The 18,667-nt window shown below is 41.6% G+C and overlaps 1 protein-coding gene across 1 annotated transcript in view; it reads left to right on the top strand.

Moving 5' to 3' along the window:
• Positions 1 to 18,667, top strand: part of SYT14 (synaptotagmin 14) — a 400,327-nt gene that overhangs the window by 326,945 nt on the left and 54,715 nt on the right. The window contains exon 5 of the mRNA XM_073628430.1: positions 4,881 to 5,152. Within this exon, the coding sequence (XP_073484531.1) occupies positions 4,881 to 5,152 (272 nt within the window). The remainder of the gene's footprint in view (positions 1 to 4,880; positions 5,153 to 18,667) is intronic.

Raw genomic sequence — 18,667 nt, 5'->3', positions numbered from 1 at the left:
ATTTAACATGGTTTCCTATATGACACGTTTACATCTATGCTTTTTTCAGCTGCTGCGTTTTTGGAAAGGGTCAGGGACTTGTTTTTTAAAGCAAAATGGTGTATTTTTGGTTCAATAGACTTCAATGGAGATGTTTAAATAATTTTTATTCAATTTAAGAAAGAGTTACAGAACATAAAACATCATCATAAAAAAGCCAATACAGTATCCCTCCAGTAGACTAACATGTCAAGCTCAACACAACATAAATACACTGACAAACATTTATAAAAAGGTGTATCTCCTAGGACCCCATCATAATAACAATATACATTGTGATTCTTCCCAGAGTAGGGAAGAGATCATGTGAGATTTGGGGGTAACCCACATGCAGATGCAGAAAAGCATGTAGTGTGTTTTTGCCATGATTTATGTTTTGCATTTTTTAATCCATCCAACAACAAATTGGCCCCCCCAAAAAAGCATAAAAAATGAAAAACACATGCAAAATGCGTCAAAAACACACATGCAAAATGCACCACAAAAAGCACTGAAGAAACAGATCAAAATCAAACTGCATGGTGTGAACCATTGGGATGCATTTACAATGAAGGCAAAGCAGACAAAATTAAGTCTTTTGCTGTGAATTGCATTCACATGTGTTTGAGCACCACAGTGCAAAAGCCAACATTTGACTGCAGCAGTCATGTACACAAACTCTAACTCAGGTCATGGTATAGCTGCTAGTAATTAGTCACAATCATCTGAACTTGTTTTAAAGCGAAACTTCACCCTAAAGGAAGGTTCTGCTTTATGTCATCCTCTAATGCCCTGTAAACACGATCGGACATTCCGACAACAAAATCCATGGTTTTTTTCCGACGGATGTTGGCTCAAACTTGTCTTGCATACACACGGTCACACAAAGTTGTCAGAAAATCCGATCGTTCTAAACGCGGTGACGTAAAACACGTACGTCGGGACTATAAACGGGGTAGTAGCCAATAGCTTTCATCTCTTAATTTATTCTGAGCATGCGTAGCACTTTGTGCGTCGGATTTGTGTACACACGATCGGAATTTAACCGATCGGATTTTGTTGTCGGAAAATTTTATAGCAAGCTCTCAAACTTTGTGTGTCGGAAATTCCTATGGAAAACATGTGATGGAGCTCACACACAGTCGGAATTTCCGACAACAAGGTCCTATCACACATTTTCCAGCGGAAAATCCGACCGTGTGTACAGGGCATAACACTTTCGAAAAATTTTTGGTGGGGAGTGGGTACCTAGTTTTGGTAGGTACCCGCTTCCAGTCTTATCACTTAGGTGATTCCACCAGAAGTATTTGTAGCTGCTGACTTTTCATTTTTAGCAAACAGGCTGAAGATCCTCTTTAACCACATGCCGACCAGCGCATGACGATATACGTCGACACAATGGCACGGCCGGGCAAATGGGCGTACATGTACGTTCCCTTTAAGATGCGGCATTGTGGGCACGCGCCACGTGAACCGTGCCCGTGGGTCCCGCGGACCCGATGTCCGCCGGGTGCTCGCGATCCTGTCATGGAGCAGAAGTACAGGGAGATGTAAACAAGGCATTTCCCCATTCTGCCTAGTGACATGACAGAAATCACTCCCTAGAACACACTTAACTCCTTGATCACCCCCTAGTGTTTAACCCCTTCCCTGCCAGTGTCATTTACACAGTAATCAGTGCATTTTTATAGCACTGATCACTGTATAAATGACAATGGTCCCAAAATAGTGTCAAAAGTCTCCAATGTGTCTGCCATAATGTCGCAGTCACGATAAAAATCGCGGATAATAAAAGAAAAAAAAATAATAAAAATGCCATAAAACTATCCCCTATTTTGTATCCGCTATAACTTTATGTAGAAGTATACATATTGGCCTAAACTGAGGAAAAAAATTAGTTTTTTTATATATTTTTGGGGGATATTTATTATAGCAAAAAGTAAAAAATATTGCTTTTTCTTCAAAATTGTCACTCTTGTTTTGTTTATAGCGCAAAAAATAAAAAACGCAGAGGTGATCAAATACCACCAAAAGAAAGCTCTATTTGTGGGGGAAAAAAAGGATGTTAATTTAGTTTGGGTGCAACGTCGCACGACTGTGCAATTGTCAGTTAAAGCGATGCAGTGCCGAATCGCAAAAAGTGCTCTGGTCAGGAAGGGGGTAAAATCTTCATTGTTAAAGTTGTTAAAGAAGTTTTGCTCATCCAAGTAGCTTCCTAAGTTTTGCCAAACTTTAGGGTAACATAGAGTTCTTACTTATAGGGCCCTTTGATGAACTAAAATATTTCCATTATGATTTATTGTGATAATGAGTTTTTCAGGAAATGTAATATTTCATCAGTCTAATCTATTATTTTTAAAGGGATCTGTGCAATGTAATTTATCGACACTGTTTTTAATAACGTTGTGGTGTATGGAAATTCATGGTGCATTGCTTTACTGCCTTGGGGGTGCCAGAATGAGTGCGTATGCATAACGCAATACCATGTGTTGCACTAACCACAACACAACCCAGACTTTAAACGTAAAGTCAATTTTTTTTCTGTGTATATCTCTTTTTAAGTCCATTCTGTATCTGATTATAGAAGCTTTCTGACATCTAGGGTGTATTGGCTTCCGTACTGTTAGTGGCAACCCAATTGCACCTGTTCCTGTGGGTGCTGTCTTGACACTCAGTGCGTGTGCTCTGCAATTTTACTAAGAGGAAGCCATATGCTTCTCATTTTCCTTTGGAGGTGTCCTCATGTGACTCTTTCATCACTTGAGGGGTAGCTGTAGCACATTAAGTGACCTATACTCCTTCTCCCCCTCCTCTCCCCAATGTGATCTTTGTGTCTGCTCACAGGCGGCTCTAGAGAAGATGATTGATGGGGCTTCCTCTTTCCTGCTAGCCAATCAGCTCTGTGTGGGCACATAAAGACACATTACACTTGCGGGAGTGAAATATGCGGCTTCATCAGGGGGATCTCGCTTGCTCATTCCCCAGATTGCACCATGTGGTGGAGAGCAAGTAACAGATGTCACATGACTGGAGAGTATATGGGAGACAAAACAGTATTGGGGGCACTTATTTCCATGTGTCCTGTATATGTTTTATTAGACTGTTGTATATGTCAAAGAAAAAAAACTGCGCTATATAGATGTTGATAATTCACTGTAAGTGATGGGATGTCCCTATCACATAAGGGACATATTTGCTCCCTATCAATGGGAAAGTTCTAATACCTATAGAAAAACAATTTACATCACAGTAATAGATCCGGAATGTATTAATGCAATTGTTCCATGATACGGTCAAAAAGAAGTCATTGAAGACATTATTATTCACACAGATTTTCTAAACAGATAATGTTGCTGGTCACGGAATGTTCACATTAAAGGGAAGTCTCTCCTTCATAGATAATTGTGACTTCAAACCGGAAAACACTGTAGGAAAAAGTGATTTGAGATAGGAAAGTCCTTTCACCTGGAAAATAACTTACCAGCTACTCTGATCTCTTTTTTAAGGAGATCAGCTCTTCTTTAGGCTTATATCCCAGCCACAGTCTCTTTGTTTAACCACCAAAATGGCAACTCTCCTCCTCTTTGGTCTTCCCTGAATGTCTCACGGTCAGCAGTTAACCTAGTGAAAAGGAGAAAACTACCATAGTGTAAAACCAGCAAGTGAGCAGCACCTCCTCTTTGCTAAAGAGACCTCGCCATGTCCACCTAGATGGAGATCCTGACCAGCACAGGAACTTCCGGGCGCATACAATGACTAATTTCCGGGTCAGAAGGTGAAACCACACTCTTGATTGCAGCTGCGAATATTTGATAGCAACCACAATTAGTATTTTTTATTTTCGTTTATTTGCAGATATGCAAATCTGTATTTCTACATATATTTGAAGGTAAACTTAAGGGAGTTTGATAAGAAATGGTGTCCCTGGGTTAGCAGCAGGTGAATTACAAAGACAAAAGGCCCAGTTTGAGCCCTAGTTCACACTGACAGCGGGAGGAAATTGTTTAGCTGAATTCACACAATTTCATTCCCACATGTCAGTCCCGACTGTGGGGGCAACATCAGAGACATCGGTGCAGGTTTCTGCACTGATATCAATACAAATCGCAACACTTAGAACAGTGCAATTGCCACCGATTTGACATGTCAAATCGCACCAATGTGAACCAGAGCTGACACATTCAAACACTGCCTATCCACCAGCTGAATTCATTACTCATTGTTGTATATGTAGTGAAGATCCATGTGTAGTTTGTAATGTGGGTTTAATGACACTTTAGTGCAGACCATAAGCCTAATATTGAATTGCTATGTACTAGCTCTTGTGCACAATGCTATGGTAATTTTTGATCACAGCAACCCAGATTTTCACCCACAATTGTCCCTCATGCTTTGTTCCCGTGAGTATAGCATTCCTTTTTGCAAATGATCTTCTCTACATTTTTAATTCTCTGCTCTATGAATTGATGTCTCCACTCCACAGATAAACCTGCCCCTGAGACATGTCAGTCCACATCTGGTAGATTAAAGTATCCAGTAATGACTGTCACTGTTAATTGCTTTATAAGTGACGTTCTCTATTAACAGCCTGTCCAATTCTCCTTCTTGTTGTGAAGGTCTCCCCTGTAGATCTGTAAGATTTGAGTGACAGCCTTCTTGGTTTCTATGGATATACAAAATCCCTCTGATGTCTTATGTTCGTGTGACTTTTTTGATGTATATTACAAGACAATGTCTTCTTTTTCAACATGTCAGCAGAAGCTTGCAGTAAATATGCAGTTTTAGTTTCGAGTCATTTAACTCAGTAAAAAGACTTAGATCTTTGATGATTATAGAACACTAATGGATTTGGTTATTTACAGCTAACAGTATCCAAAGAATGAGGAGGACACCTCCACTAGATGAACTGCAGCCTCCGCCTTACCAAGATGACAGTGGATCTCCTCGCCTCTCCTGTACGCCCTCTGAACTTGGGGACAGTAAATGCGAACTGTCACATGGTAGCAATAGTCCCAGATACTCATATAACAAGTGCCCCAGTGAGGGCAGTACGGGACATGAAATAGAAAGCTTCCAAAACAAGGCATATGAGGAAGATGTCCCAAGTGACAGCACAGCAGTTCTAAGCCCAGAGGTAAGTAACAGTAAAGAACACTCCATGAAACATTGTATAGCTGTATGAAATGGCAACATAACTTTAAATCAGATTTTCAGGTATTACCAAAATTGACTACTAAACCTCAATCTCACCCTCTAGATCATGTTCTAGCATTAATTTATCACGTTTACCTTTTTCCTGGTTTTCAGCTTTTAGTACTCCCTATGACCTCAATATGCCCCCCCCCCCCCAGAACCACAGAACCACAAATCCCAAGAAGCCTTTTACTTACATGCAGTGCATGGGCAGGCGTTTGGTATTATACAGCATGTATATAGCATCAACAGCTTGATGCAGAGATTTACAAAATAAAGGGAGACAGTACAGTTTCAAAACATTTTAAGAGAAGGTGGTTAGGAGGGCCCTGCTTGTTAGACTTTACAATCTAAAATCAAGTGTGTGGGGTGGGGTTGTGGTTTGGGGGGAGTCAAGCATTACAAAAGCTAAAGGGAAGCTGTGAGGGAATGAGTTGATGACAACAGTAGAAGTTGTAGGCGACAAAAGTTAGATTTTTAGGTTTAGGCTGGATAGGCTTCCCTGAAGATATATGTTTTTAGGGATCATCTAAAGGTGGAACGGAATGGATAGGAGCTAGCTGAAGAGATTAGAGAGAGGTGTTGAAAAGAGCAAGGAGGATAGTTTGGGTGATAATTGGTGATGTAACTCAGGGCAGAGTTGTTAATGGTTTTGGATGTTGTTGGGATTTTGAATTTTATTTGTTCGGCAAATAGAAGCCAGTGAAGGGACTGACACTGGATAGTTGATAAAGGTGGATGAGTCGGGCAGCAGCATTCATGGTAGACTGGAGATGGGGATAGTCTGTGTAGAGGTAGGCCAACAAGGAAGGAGTTGCAGTAGTCAAGGCAAGAGATAACAAGGGAGTGGATTAGTAGCTTGGTGGTTTCATTAGTTAAGAGAAGGTGTACTTTGGAAATGTTGCAGATGTGAAATCAGCAAGATTTTTAAATAGATTGGATGTGGGGCCAAGAAGAGAAGCCAAAAGAATACACCTAGCATCCTGATATGAGGGGATGAACTGATAGTTGTGGTATGGATCCTGAGGGAGAAGTCAGAGGAGGGAGCACAGGGAGGAGGAAATATTATGTAGATTAGGCAGTCTAGAAGTTTGAAGGTAAACTGGAGCAGAGCTATGGGACTTAAGAAGTTTAGGCTGGTGGGGTTCAGTGTGGGCTTCTTAGATATGAGGGTAACCAGTGCACATTTTAGAGGGAAGGGGAAGTATCTAGTAGGGAGGAAAAGATTGCAGATGTGGGTTAGAAAGCATAAAAAAAGCATCTACAGGATGACCTGAATCGTTGCATGGAACGGGGTCCAGGGGGCAGATGGTTAAAATAGAACTATAGGCAAAATGTTTATTTTTATTTTGGAAAGAGTAATGGAGAATAATAACCCCTTTCAGTTTTTTTTTTTTTTTTTGCCATCTGTGCCCCATTGCAGAGATTTCCTTTCACTTCCCTGTGAAAAATCCTTGCAAATTAGAGGAATTCCATTGGGACACACAGGTCACCAGAACTAGTGTTCCCAGTGGAAAATTTCCCCTTTATTATTTTTCTGAGGAAAAAATTAACAACAATATCACACGTGTTCTAATCCCTGTCTACTCTACCAAAACTAAAAAAAACTTATACTTTAGGCATCAGAGAAAAATTTGGCAACCTGTCCTGTTCTCCTCCCAGGGTCAAAAAAGGAAAGTATTAAATAAAAGTGGTTGTAGACATGGTATGTTAAGTGGAGGAGATATCTGGACAGTGGAGATTTCATCATAAACTGCATCTTTCTTCTTTGCCATTTATTGAAAAAAAAAAGTCCTGGGCAGTGAAGGATTTGGTCAGTAACGGCATTGGGAAATAAGTAGGAAGTTAAAAACAGAAATAGATTGATAAGGACTAGATGAGAGGAGAATAGTGAGAGATGTGATAGGTCTGTTAGGCAGCACAGAAGGAAGAATTATATTTTAGGAGAGCAGATTTATACTCGATGATTACGTTTTACACCACACTTCTTATAAAGCATGACTATGTCCTTTGAGACTTCTAGTGTCACCTTTTTGTGTCACCTTTTTGCCAGGGTTGTAGACTAAATCTGTATGTCACGAGGGGAACAGATGTGTCCAGGGAGAATGAGAGTGGGCTGCTGTTGTAGACAGAAGTGGCCAGGACAGGACTGGGTTGAGATTTTGTTGTTTAGGTAGTCCATAACAGAATAGAGAAGAATAGTAATTTGCAAATGTTTTCTAAGCCAAGTAGCTCAATATACAGATAAAATGTATATATGGGAGCTGTTTAATCTTCCAAAGGATTTGTATTTCTGTCCTTCCAGCCATGAGCAAGAAGAGAAAAAGCTCAGCCACAGCACACAATACAAGCCCAGTGTCTAATAGGTGATAACAGCCTCAGCCTAACTCCATCCAGGCCATGCCCCTGACATGTTTCACCCCACCCACGGGGCTTAGTCATGAAGGTCCTTCATGGCATTTTTCTCTCCTTGTTCTGTGGATTATATGGAGTCAGGGCGAACTCTTGCCTGACCTGGCTGTCCTTTCTCCAGCCAATGAAAATATAAAAACAACAAGCTGATGAGCTCATCTCTCAGTCACTCTGCTCTCTCCTTCTCTCAGCGTGTTCCTTTTTAGTACGAGCATTGCAGCACACTAATTGGTATTTTGTGCTGCTTCTTCCTCTCTCACTCTGAACTGTGCTGTATAAGAGTTCGCATGAGGCTGATACTAAGTAATTTTCAGGTACACTGCATATATTTAAAAATATGTTAAATCAGTTTGATAATGTATAAAGGAATACAGAGCTGCAATAAAGTGTGTCTCAGGTTTAAATCAAATGACCATTTAATAAATAAATCCAACATGATGATTCATTTAGACATGACCATTGTAGCACAGAAATCAGGAAGCATACTGTATCTCCATTACCAGCTTTCTAAACTCTTAACTACATAAAGAATTTTTGTTACGAGTTGGCAAACTAAGTGTGTATATATACCTGTGAAGCTTTATTCTCCTGTGCAAAGTTTTCGTGATGCTTCTTATTATCCAGAACATTTTTGTCATCTCATATTCTACACAGGAACACATTCACTCACATAAGCCTTTAACACCACCAGTCTAGCAGATACAGCAGTCTTAGCTTAACAGTATTATAGAGAAAAGGTTCAGAACAGATCAGATTAATAATAAAAATGTCAAATGCGAGAGAAATAATTAACGCTGTCTTCTTTGGATGGAGCTAAGTCACTAGGAAGGTTTAAATATCTTCTAATCAGGGATTGATGAGTGTTTTCTGACTGGTTCTCCTATGTAAATGTCAAACAGGTTTTCCTGGCGTTGCATTGTTTTGAAATAAAAGCTCCTCTTTTTTTTAAGCTGTAAATATTATATTAATTTTAAATATGGATCACGCAGTGTGGTCCTAAGAAATTAAATTTCAATAAAAGCATTTAATCAGCTTTGTGGAAATGTTTTCATTTGTCCTACTAGTTTTATGTATAAAACATGAAGAATGTACACTATATTGCCAAAAGTATTGGGACGTCTGCCTTTACACTCACATGAACTTTAATGGCATCCAAGTATTAGTCCATAGGGTTCAATATTGAGTTGTCCACAAAGTTTAGGAGTGTGTCTATGGGAATCTTTAACCATTCTTCCAGAAGTGCATTTGTGAGATCAGGCACTGATGTTAGACAAGAAGACCTGGATTGCAGTCTCTGCCCTAATTCATCCCAAAAGGTGTTCTGTCGGGTTGAGGTCAGGACTCTGCAGGCCAGTCAAGTTCTTCCACCCCAATCTCGCTCATCCATGTCTTTACAGTATGGACCTTGCTTTGTGCACTGGTCCAAATCATTTGGTTGAGGGGAGATTATGGTGTGGGGTTGTTTTTCAGGGGTTGGGCTTTGCCCCTTAGTTCCTGTGAAGGGAACTTTTAAGGCATTATAGTAGGTGAGATTGAAAAAAGACACTTGTCTATCAAGTCCAACCTAGGTCCATCATAGACATTTTGGACAATTTCATACTCCCAACTTTGTGGGAACAGTTGGAGGATGGCCCCTTCCTGTTTCAAGATGACTGCGCACCGCTGCACAAAGCAAGGTCCATAAAGACATGAGATGAGTGGGTTTGGGGTGGATGAACTTGACTGGCCTGCACACTCCTAAACCTTGTGGACAGACTTCCCAAAAGAGTTGAAGCTGTTATAGCTGTAAAGGGTGGGCCAACTCAATATGGAACAATACGTACTAAGACTGGGATGCCATTAAAGTTCATGTGTGTGTAAAGGCAGGCATCCCAATACTTTTAAAACTATAGTGTATGTAACATCCCATTAATTCAAGTTTTTTTTATTTTTGAGGAAAACAAATGAAAAGTCCAGTTTTTTACCAAGCCTGTGATAGGTGCATAAACACTGTGTAAACCAAATATGAAGCACACACAAAATTTCACAGGGTTTGTCACTGGGCACCCCCTGAAGAGGAAGGATCATTCCCTTAATCCCCCAGGGGCACAAAGCTCCTGACAGGGGCAAAGCACTCTGGGTCACCTTCCAAAAGGCTTTGCCGATCCCTCTTGTTGTGAAGCCAACCACCAAGTACTAGGTTAGTGGCTCTCCTGGAGAGACACCCAGGACAGGTGAAGAAGCAACCTAAGGACCACAAATCCTCCCCCTAGATTTTAGGGTAGGCCTGAAAATCCACACCCTACCACCCTCGTGGAGTGAAAAACATACAAATGAATGCTATTGTATTGTGAAGATAATGAAAACTCCACACAAGAGACTTTTTTTGCACTTAATGAAGCAAAGCACCCTGTTTGTTTGCCGATGGAGAAATTAATACTTTCTACATGTTTGTCCTGGTGACCATTCTCTGTCCTCCAGAACAGGAGGTGAGGGAAGATTGTTCAGTGCAGGGAACCTGTTCTAACAACAGCTGTTTAAAAGAGGGATATTCCCTCACTTTGGAGAATTCTTCTCTTACTTTCTGCTGTGTCTATGGGACAGGAAGTGAAAGAAGAATGTGTTTTCCAGAGTAGTACAATGTTACTATGGTAACATTATATTGCTCTTGTCAAAATAAAATCAAAGACGTTTTTTCAAAAATATGTAATAAAAAATTGAAAAAATTATTACTTTTCTTTTCCACACTGTCATCAGTCAGTGTTCCTGATCACCGCCACACCAGTTATATGATGATGCTGTACTGCTGTACTGCTGTACTGCACTAGTGACAGTATGTTAAAAAAATACAAATAAATTACAAATTTTAAAAACTTGCCACGCTTCCTACTAAATACCTTGGACTGTCTACTTTCCAAAAGGGGCTAATTTGAGGGATATCTGTACTGTCCTGAATTTTTGGGCCTCAAGAAATGAAATAGACCATCAGTACATCAGCATTGTTTCTTTTTTAGTGCCCAGTTTTAAAGTGGTTATTTGAACAAGCTAAAATTAAAAGCTGACTGCCTACCGTGCACAGCTGCACCAGATTTTGCACTCTTTAGTTTTAGTAAATCAACCCCATTAAGTACTTAAATAGTGAGCGAGTAGAACAGCCAGGCAAATAGATATTTTCAGCAAGACGTCAACAGTGGTAACACCCACCTGATCACTTCCCATGGATATTGTTCTGTGAACCATCTCTTATTTACCTCCATAATGGCACATTTTGGATCAAGGTCTCTACAGCCTATTCCTATTTCTATATGGATAAATACCTATATGTTGCTATCTGGCTCCAACTTTCAAATTGCCCTCACAATAAAAGCAGAAATAGGGGGGGGGCTGTTAGATAGAAATTAGAAGTTACATAGTAGGTGAGGTTGAAAACTTGAAAAATAGGTGAGGTTGAAACTTGAAAAATAGGTGAGGTTGAAAACACAAGTCCATCAAGTCCAACCTATGTGTGTGATTTTATGTCAATATTACATTGTATATTCCTGTATGTTGTGGTCGTTCAGGTGCTTATCTAATAGTTTCTTGAAACTATTGATGCTCCCCGCTGAAAACACCACCTGTTGAAGGGAATTCCACATCCTTGCCGCTCTTACAGTAAAGAACCCTCTACACAGTTCAAGCCTATTTTCTTCTAATTTTAATGAGTGGCCACCTGTCTAATTAAACTCCCTTCCGCAAAAAAGTTTTATCCCAATTGTGGGGTCACCAGTACGGTATTTGTAAATTGAAATCATATCCCCTCTCAAGCGTCTCTTTTCCAGAGAGAATAAGTTCAGTGCTTGTAACCTTTCTTCATAACTAATATCCTCCGGTCCCTTTTATTAGTTTTGTTGCCCTTCTCTGCACTTGCTCTATTTCCAACACATACTTCCTGAGGACTGGTGCCCAGAACTGGACAGCATACTCCAGGTGCGGCCAGACCAGAGTCTTGTAGAGTGGGAAAATTACCGCTTTATCCCCTTTTTAATGCATATTCTGTTTGATTTGTTAGCAGCAGCTTGGCATTGCATGCCATTGCTGAGCCTATCATCTACTGGGACCCCCAGGTCCTTTTCCATCCTTGATTCCCCCAATGGTTCTCCCCCCAGTGAGTAGATTACATTCATATTTTTGCCACCCAAATGCATTATTTTACATTTTTCCACATTAAACCTAATTTGCCCTGTAGTTGCCCACCCCATTAATTTGTTTAGATCTACTTGCAAGGTTTCCACATCCTGCTGAGAAGTTGTTGCCCTGCTTAGCTTAGTATCTGTAACAAAACGTCCCACTCCGCTTGAGTGCTTTCGTCATATACCACTTCCTCCCAGTCTGAATATAGATATCAGATATTCCAACCGTTCCCAAGCACAAAACAAGACGATACTTGTTTAGTTGCTGAACATGAACTCTTTATTAGAACCAGAATACAAGTCTTATATACAGTTAAAGAGGAGGTTCCTCCCTCCTGCTTATATTACTCTAACAATACACCTGTAACCAGAAACCTAATTAACAGCTAGTTTACTAAATCATTTACCCAGACTAGGTGACTCAGAGATATGACCTTTTAGGGTAGACTTCACATCTCCTAGCTCACCAACTATGCAATACACATTATCATAAATATCAACACAGAACTCCTTCATACAATAGCAAGGTTAATTAGCACAAACAACAATGGGTGAAATACTTTTATGCCCCGTACACACGATCGGACATTCCGACAACAAAATCCATGGATTTTTTCCGATGGATGTTGGCTCAAACTTGCCTTGCATACACACGGTCACACAAATCTTGTCGGAAATTCCGAACATCAAGAACGCGGTGACGTACAACGCATACGACGAGCCGAGAAAAGGGAAGTTCAATAGCCAGTGTGGCTCTTCTGCTTGATTCCGAGCATGCATGGAACTTTGTACGTCGGAATTGTGTACACACGATCGGAATTTCCGACAACGGATTTTGTTGTCGGAAAATTTGAGATCCAGATCTCAAATTTTGTGTGACGGAAATTCCGATGGAAAATGTCCAATGAAGCCTACACACGGTCGAAATTTCCAACAACAAGCTCCCATCAAACATTTTCCATCTGAAAATCCAACCGTGTGTACGGGGCTTTGGAAGCCACACTAGTGGACAACAGGAGACCCAGGGCTTTCCAGATCTCATGAATCAGCATTCCTTTCACATACATCTGCTATATGAGCCATAAGCATGCAGAGACCATCATGGCCTCCTTAACCACTTGCCACCCAGGCCAATTCTGACATTTCTCTCCTACTTTTAAAAATCATAATTTTTTTGCTAGAAAATTACATAGAATCATTATATATGTTTTTTTTAGCAAAGACCCTAATGAATACAATGGCGGTTGTTGCAACTTTTTATCTCGCACGGTATTTGCGGAGCAATTTTTCAAACGCGTTTTTTTGGGGAAAAAAACAGTTTTGTGCTTTTAAAAAAAACAAAACAGTAAAGTTAGCCCAATGTTTTTGCATATTTTGAAAGATGAAGTTACGCAGAGTAAATAGATACCTAATATCTCACGCTTCAAAATTGCACACGCTCGTGGAATGGCGCCAAAGTTCGGTACTTAAAAATCCCCATAGGCTACGCTTGAAATTTTTTTACTGGTTGCATGTTTTGAGTTACAGAGGAGGTCTAGGGACAAAATTATTGCTCTCGCTCCAATGTTCGCGTCATTACCTCACATGTATGGTTTGAACACCGTTTCCATATGTGGGCGGGACTTACGTATGCGTTCGCTTTTGCCTGCGAGCACACGGGGACAGGGGCGCTTTTAAAAAAAAATTATTATTGTTAATTATACATTCTTTTTTTTATTTTGACACTTTTTTGAAAAAAAAAATGTGATCACTTTTATTCCTATTACAAGGAATGTAAACATCCCTTGTAATAGGAATATGACATGACAGGTCCTCTTTATAGTGAGATATGAGGTCAATAAGACCCCACATCTCACCACTAGAGGCCGGGCGTGACGTCATAACATCGCGCCTGGCCTCCGACGATCATAGAGACTCTGGCGACCATCTGGTCCGCCAGAAATCTCTATGATCAACATCCGGGGGCGGCGGATCCTCTGTCCGACTCACCGATCGTAGCGGTGAGTCGGTAGAAGCACCGGAGGGCGGCAGGAGGGGGGGACGTCCCCTTCTGCCTCCGTAAGAATGATCAAGCGGCGGAACTATGAACGTTCTTATGGTGTAGGGAATCGCCAGCTGAAACCGGCAATATCTGAATGATGTCTGTAGCTACAGGCATCATTCAGATATACCCGCTCAACGTCCGTCACGTCATATGACGGCGGGCGGGAGTGAGGTGGTTAATAATGTACTTTTGCATTACATAACAGAATATCTTCCTAAATGCTTGTAGCTCCTTCAAATGCCAGGGCCCATAGTCGGTAGGCAAGAGGCTAGCATTCAGTCCCCTCCAAAAGCTTCTGTCACATTTCTCCCCCATCAAAAGTTGACTAACTAAGGTCCCAATAGTATAAATCAGTCACTATTTCTAATTTGGCATATACAGGGTTCCCAGAGTCTGTGTGTCTTAGGGGATATGGACCTGAATCCAAAGTGACACCACCTCAAGGGTCCCCAGGCATACAGCTCACAAAAAGCACCGTTCCCCCAAATGCCAGGGCCCATGATCAGTAAGCAAGAGGCTAGCATTCAGTCCCCTCCAAAAGCCTCTGTCCCTTCTAGGTCTGTCACAGTATCGTCCACAAATACAGAGATTGAGCTGTTCACCCCATCCTCCAGGTCGTTTATGAATAAATTAAATAGGATTGGTCCAAAGACAGATCCCTGGGGGGGACCCGACTTTCCTCCCCTGACCGTTTTGAATACTCTCCATTTATCACTACCCTCTGAATTCGCCCTTGTAGCCAGTTTTCAATCCATGTACTCACCCTTTAGTCCATGTCAACTGACCTTACTTTGTACAGTAAACGTTTATGGGGAACCGTGTCAAATGTTTTTGCAAAATCCAGATACACCACGTCTACAGGCCTTCCTTTATTTAGATGGCAGCTCACCTCCTTATAGAAGGTTAATAGATTTTTTTGACAAGAACGATTCTTCATGAATCCATGCTTATTACTGCTAACGATACAGTTTTAATTACTAAAATCTTGTGTATAGTCCCTTTTCATCCCCAAGAGCTTGCATACTATTGATTTTAGGTTAACTGGTTTGTAATTCTCAGGGATGTATTTTGGCCCTTTTTTTAAATATTGGTGCTACATTGGCTTTTCTCCAATCAGCTGGTACCATTCCAGTCAGTAGACTGTCAGTAAAAATTAGGAACAATGGTCTGTCAATTACTTGACTGAGTTCTCTAAGGACCCTCGGGTGCAAGCCATCTGGTCCCGGTGACTTATTAATGTTACGTTTCCCAAGTCTATTTCTAATTCTGTCCTCTGTTAGCCATGAGGGTGCTTCCTGTGATGTGTCATGAGGATAAATACTACAGTTTTGGTTACTGAAGCCCCCCAATTCCCTCGTGAAGACTGAGGAGAAGAATAAATTCAATACCTTTGCCATCTCACCATCCTTCGTAACCAGATCCCCTTCCTCATTCTTTATGGGGACAAAATGGTCTGTCCTCTCGCTTTTACTGTTTATATCTAAAGAATTTCTTGGGTTTTTTTTTTTTTGCTCTCCTCTGCTGTGTGTCTTTAATGTTCTATCTTAGCCGCTCTAATTGCACCCTTACATTTCTTGTTGGATTCTTTGTAAAGTCTGAATGCTGATGATGATCCCTCAGCCCTATATTTTTTGAAGGCCTTCTCATTTGTTTTTATATGCATTTTTGCATTGGAGTTAAGCCATCCAGGACTTCTGTTCGCTCTTTTAAATTTATTTCCCAATGGGATGCACTGGCTAATGCCCTTATTTAATATGCTTTTAAAGCAAGCCCATCTCTCCTCCGTGTTCTTTGTTACTAAGGTTTTCTCCCAATTTATATTGTCTAGCAAGGTTCGTAGTTTAGGGAAGTTGGCTCTTTTGAAATTCAGTGTCTTTGTATTCCCCTTATGTTTCCTATTCCGGTCGCATACTGTCTTCTTATAGGGTGTTCCGAGGTTGTAAATGGGACTTGTTATTATACTTACCTCGGATTTATGTGCTTTAGTCAACCTACCACTAATGGCCCCAATATTACCCTCTGGAATATGTTCCGCTCTGACCATCTCTACCTTTGAACCCTCCCCCCCGTTGCCTAGTTTAAAAGCCCCTTTAACTTTTCGGCCATCTTCACTCCCAGCAGATCTGCACCCTCCTCATTTAGGTGCAGTCCGTCCCTTATATAGAACTGGTGACCGACTGAGATGTCGGCCCAATTCTCCAGGAACCCAAACCTCTCCTTAATACACCAGCTCCTCAGCCACTTGTTTACTTGCCTAATCTCCCTCTGCCTTTCTGGTATGGCTCGAGGTACCAGTAGTATTTCTGAGAATACTATTTTGGAGGTCCTTTTCCTCAATTTAGCTCCTAAGTCCCTAAAATCTTTCTTTAGGACACTCCATCTACCTCTGACTTTGTCATTGGTGCCAACGTGCACCATAACAGCCGGGTCTTCCTCAGCCCCTCCCAGTAATCTGTCCACTGGATCCGTGATGTCCCGAACCCGAGCGCCCTGTAGACAGCATACATTTCGGCGCTTCAGGTCTTTGTGACAGATTGCCCTCTCTGTCCTTCTAAGAATTGAGTCCCCTACCACCAGAATCTGTCTTTCCTTTCCCTTCGATTCCCCCCACACTCACTGAAGGAGTTCTTCCCCTGGCAGCTACGGGCGTCCCTCAGCTCTAGCAGTGCTGGTCCCTGACTGGTTTCACCAACATCACTCAATGAAGCGTACTTATTGGGATGTTCCAGCCCAGGATCTGCCTCCCTGGCACTTTCCCTCTAACCTTCCTGTCACCCATCTACTCTTTTCTAGTGCTTGCACCTCTGTGTCTACACCCGCCTCTGTGCTGGCCCCTGCCGGCACCTGCCAGGTACGTTCACAGCTCTCCTTTAGTATGGAGGGTCTTCTCAGTGCTGACAGTTGCTTCCCTAGATTTAGAACCTGAGCTTCCAGGGAAACAACATGCTTACATTTTGCACAGCAGTATTCGCCCTTGACCGGATGATCAAGGATTGAATATATACCACAAGATGTACACTGAGTCGCATCTCCACACCCACCAGTCATCGTACCTACTAATTTAATGAGGATTGGGGATTATACCCTGTCCAAAATTAACTAACAACTAGCTTCCTGACACTGATACTCAACAAAACAGTCCGCATGCACTCGTGTACTCACAGTCCACGTGCACTCACAGCACCCGTGTACTCACAGTCCACGTGCACTCGCAGCACCCGTGTACTCACAGTCCACGTGCACTCGCAGCACCCATGTACTCAGTCCACATGCACGCGCAGTCCACATGCACTCGCAGCACCGATGTACTCACAGTCCACATGCACCCACAGCACCCGGGTACTCAGTCCATGTGCACTCGCAGCACTCGTGCACTTACAGTCCACGTGCACTCGCAGCACCCATGCACTCACAGCACTCGTGTACTCAGTCCACGTGCACTCGCAGTCCACATGCACTCGCAGCACTCATGGACTCACAGTCCACGCGCACTCGCAGCACCCGTGTACTCACAGTCCATGTATACACACAGACTACTCAGATACACACAAGGTACTCACAATACACACAATACTCAGGTACTCCCAATACTCAACAAAAACAGTTACTCCACAATACACAGCGTCCCCGCTAGACACAGTAAGTCTTTTTTTTGTTTTGTTTTATGTTAACTGGTTATGACTGCTCTGCTCAATCTCCCATGCAATCTGACACTTGCAGGGCTTGTCAGTGTCTACGGTCACCCCTACGGTTACAATAATAATATTACTAACAGGAAATTTCAGATGCTACTTACAGGTTTGATGACTCCTGTTATAACCTCCTGGTTTCAACTCTGGTTTTTAACTCACCACTTATTCCAGTTCCACTTGGTCTAAGTTCCAGCAAGCAAAAAGGTGGCAAGCTCAAAGATGAGCAGGCTCACAATGAGTTCTACAGAAAATTATATAGGCCTCAAGCATCTGTGACCAATTAACCACTCCCCTTAATTAGTAGGCTGAAGGAAGGAAAAAAAAAGGCTGTTTAAAAAATGACAGAAACGGTGTTTAAAAAGCTGCAAGGAAAATCCCCAAAAAGAACCTAAAAATGCACACACAGCAATCACCAGCAGTCAAAAGCAAAACTTGTTCACACTCTTTACTCAAAGTTCCCAATGTTCAGCTTCCAACCAGCAAGTCTGGCAAATTCGGATGTGCTCTACTGTTATTGCTGATTTCTTTCTAAAAATTCAAGTTTCCTGGCTGCCATTCCAATCTCTAAGCTTCAATACTTTCTAATCACTGAGTGTACAGCCTCTAAAGTCAAAACTCCAGATTTACCTCCCGGTTAAATGATCAGAAGTACAGTACTAAAGCTGGAGGATCACCTTGACCAGTCAACTGATTAAAGAAAAAAAAAACACCAAAGGGATATGTTGTTTTGTGGCTTTCTCAATGAGGTCTCTGATCTCCATCCAGAAGGATTCTGCTGATATCTTTTTATGAAAAAAAAAAGATGTCAGCAGAATACTTCTGGAAGGAGATCCGAGACCTCGTTGAGAAAGCCACAAAACAACATGTTCCAGATGACCCTTTGTTGGCCTTATTCCAATGCTACCCTCTTGCCTGTTGGCTCATACAAGAGCACCCTCCTACCACATTTGTTGAATGCTTAATCCCATTGCTGTGGAAATCACCTAGGGCTCTCCCATGTGAAGAGAATGGTTGACTAGGGTACATAACATTATGGAAGAAGAAAAATGGGTATAAACCTTAAAGCATTTGAATCAACCGTATTGCCTTGGTACCACAAATTTGAAGCTCAGGTTTATTTTTCATATTTGCAATATTTATTGTTAAGCATCTCAAGGATG

The sequence above is a fragment of the Aquarana catesbeiana genome, linkage group LG04 (assembly GCF_042186555.1).
Source record: "Aquarana catesbeiana isolate 2022-GZ linkage group LG04, ASM4218655v1, whole genome shotgun sequence".
Taxonomy (NCBI): Eukaryota; Metazoa; Chordata; class Amphibia; order Anura; family Ranidae; genus Aquarana; species Aquarana catesbeiana.
The sequence above is the reverse complement of the archived record's forward strand: the minus strand, read 5'-3'. Positions and strand labels throughout refer to the sequence as shown.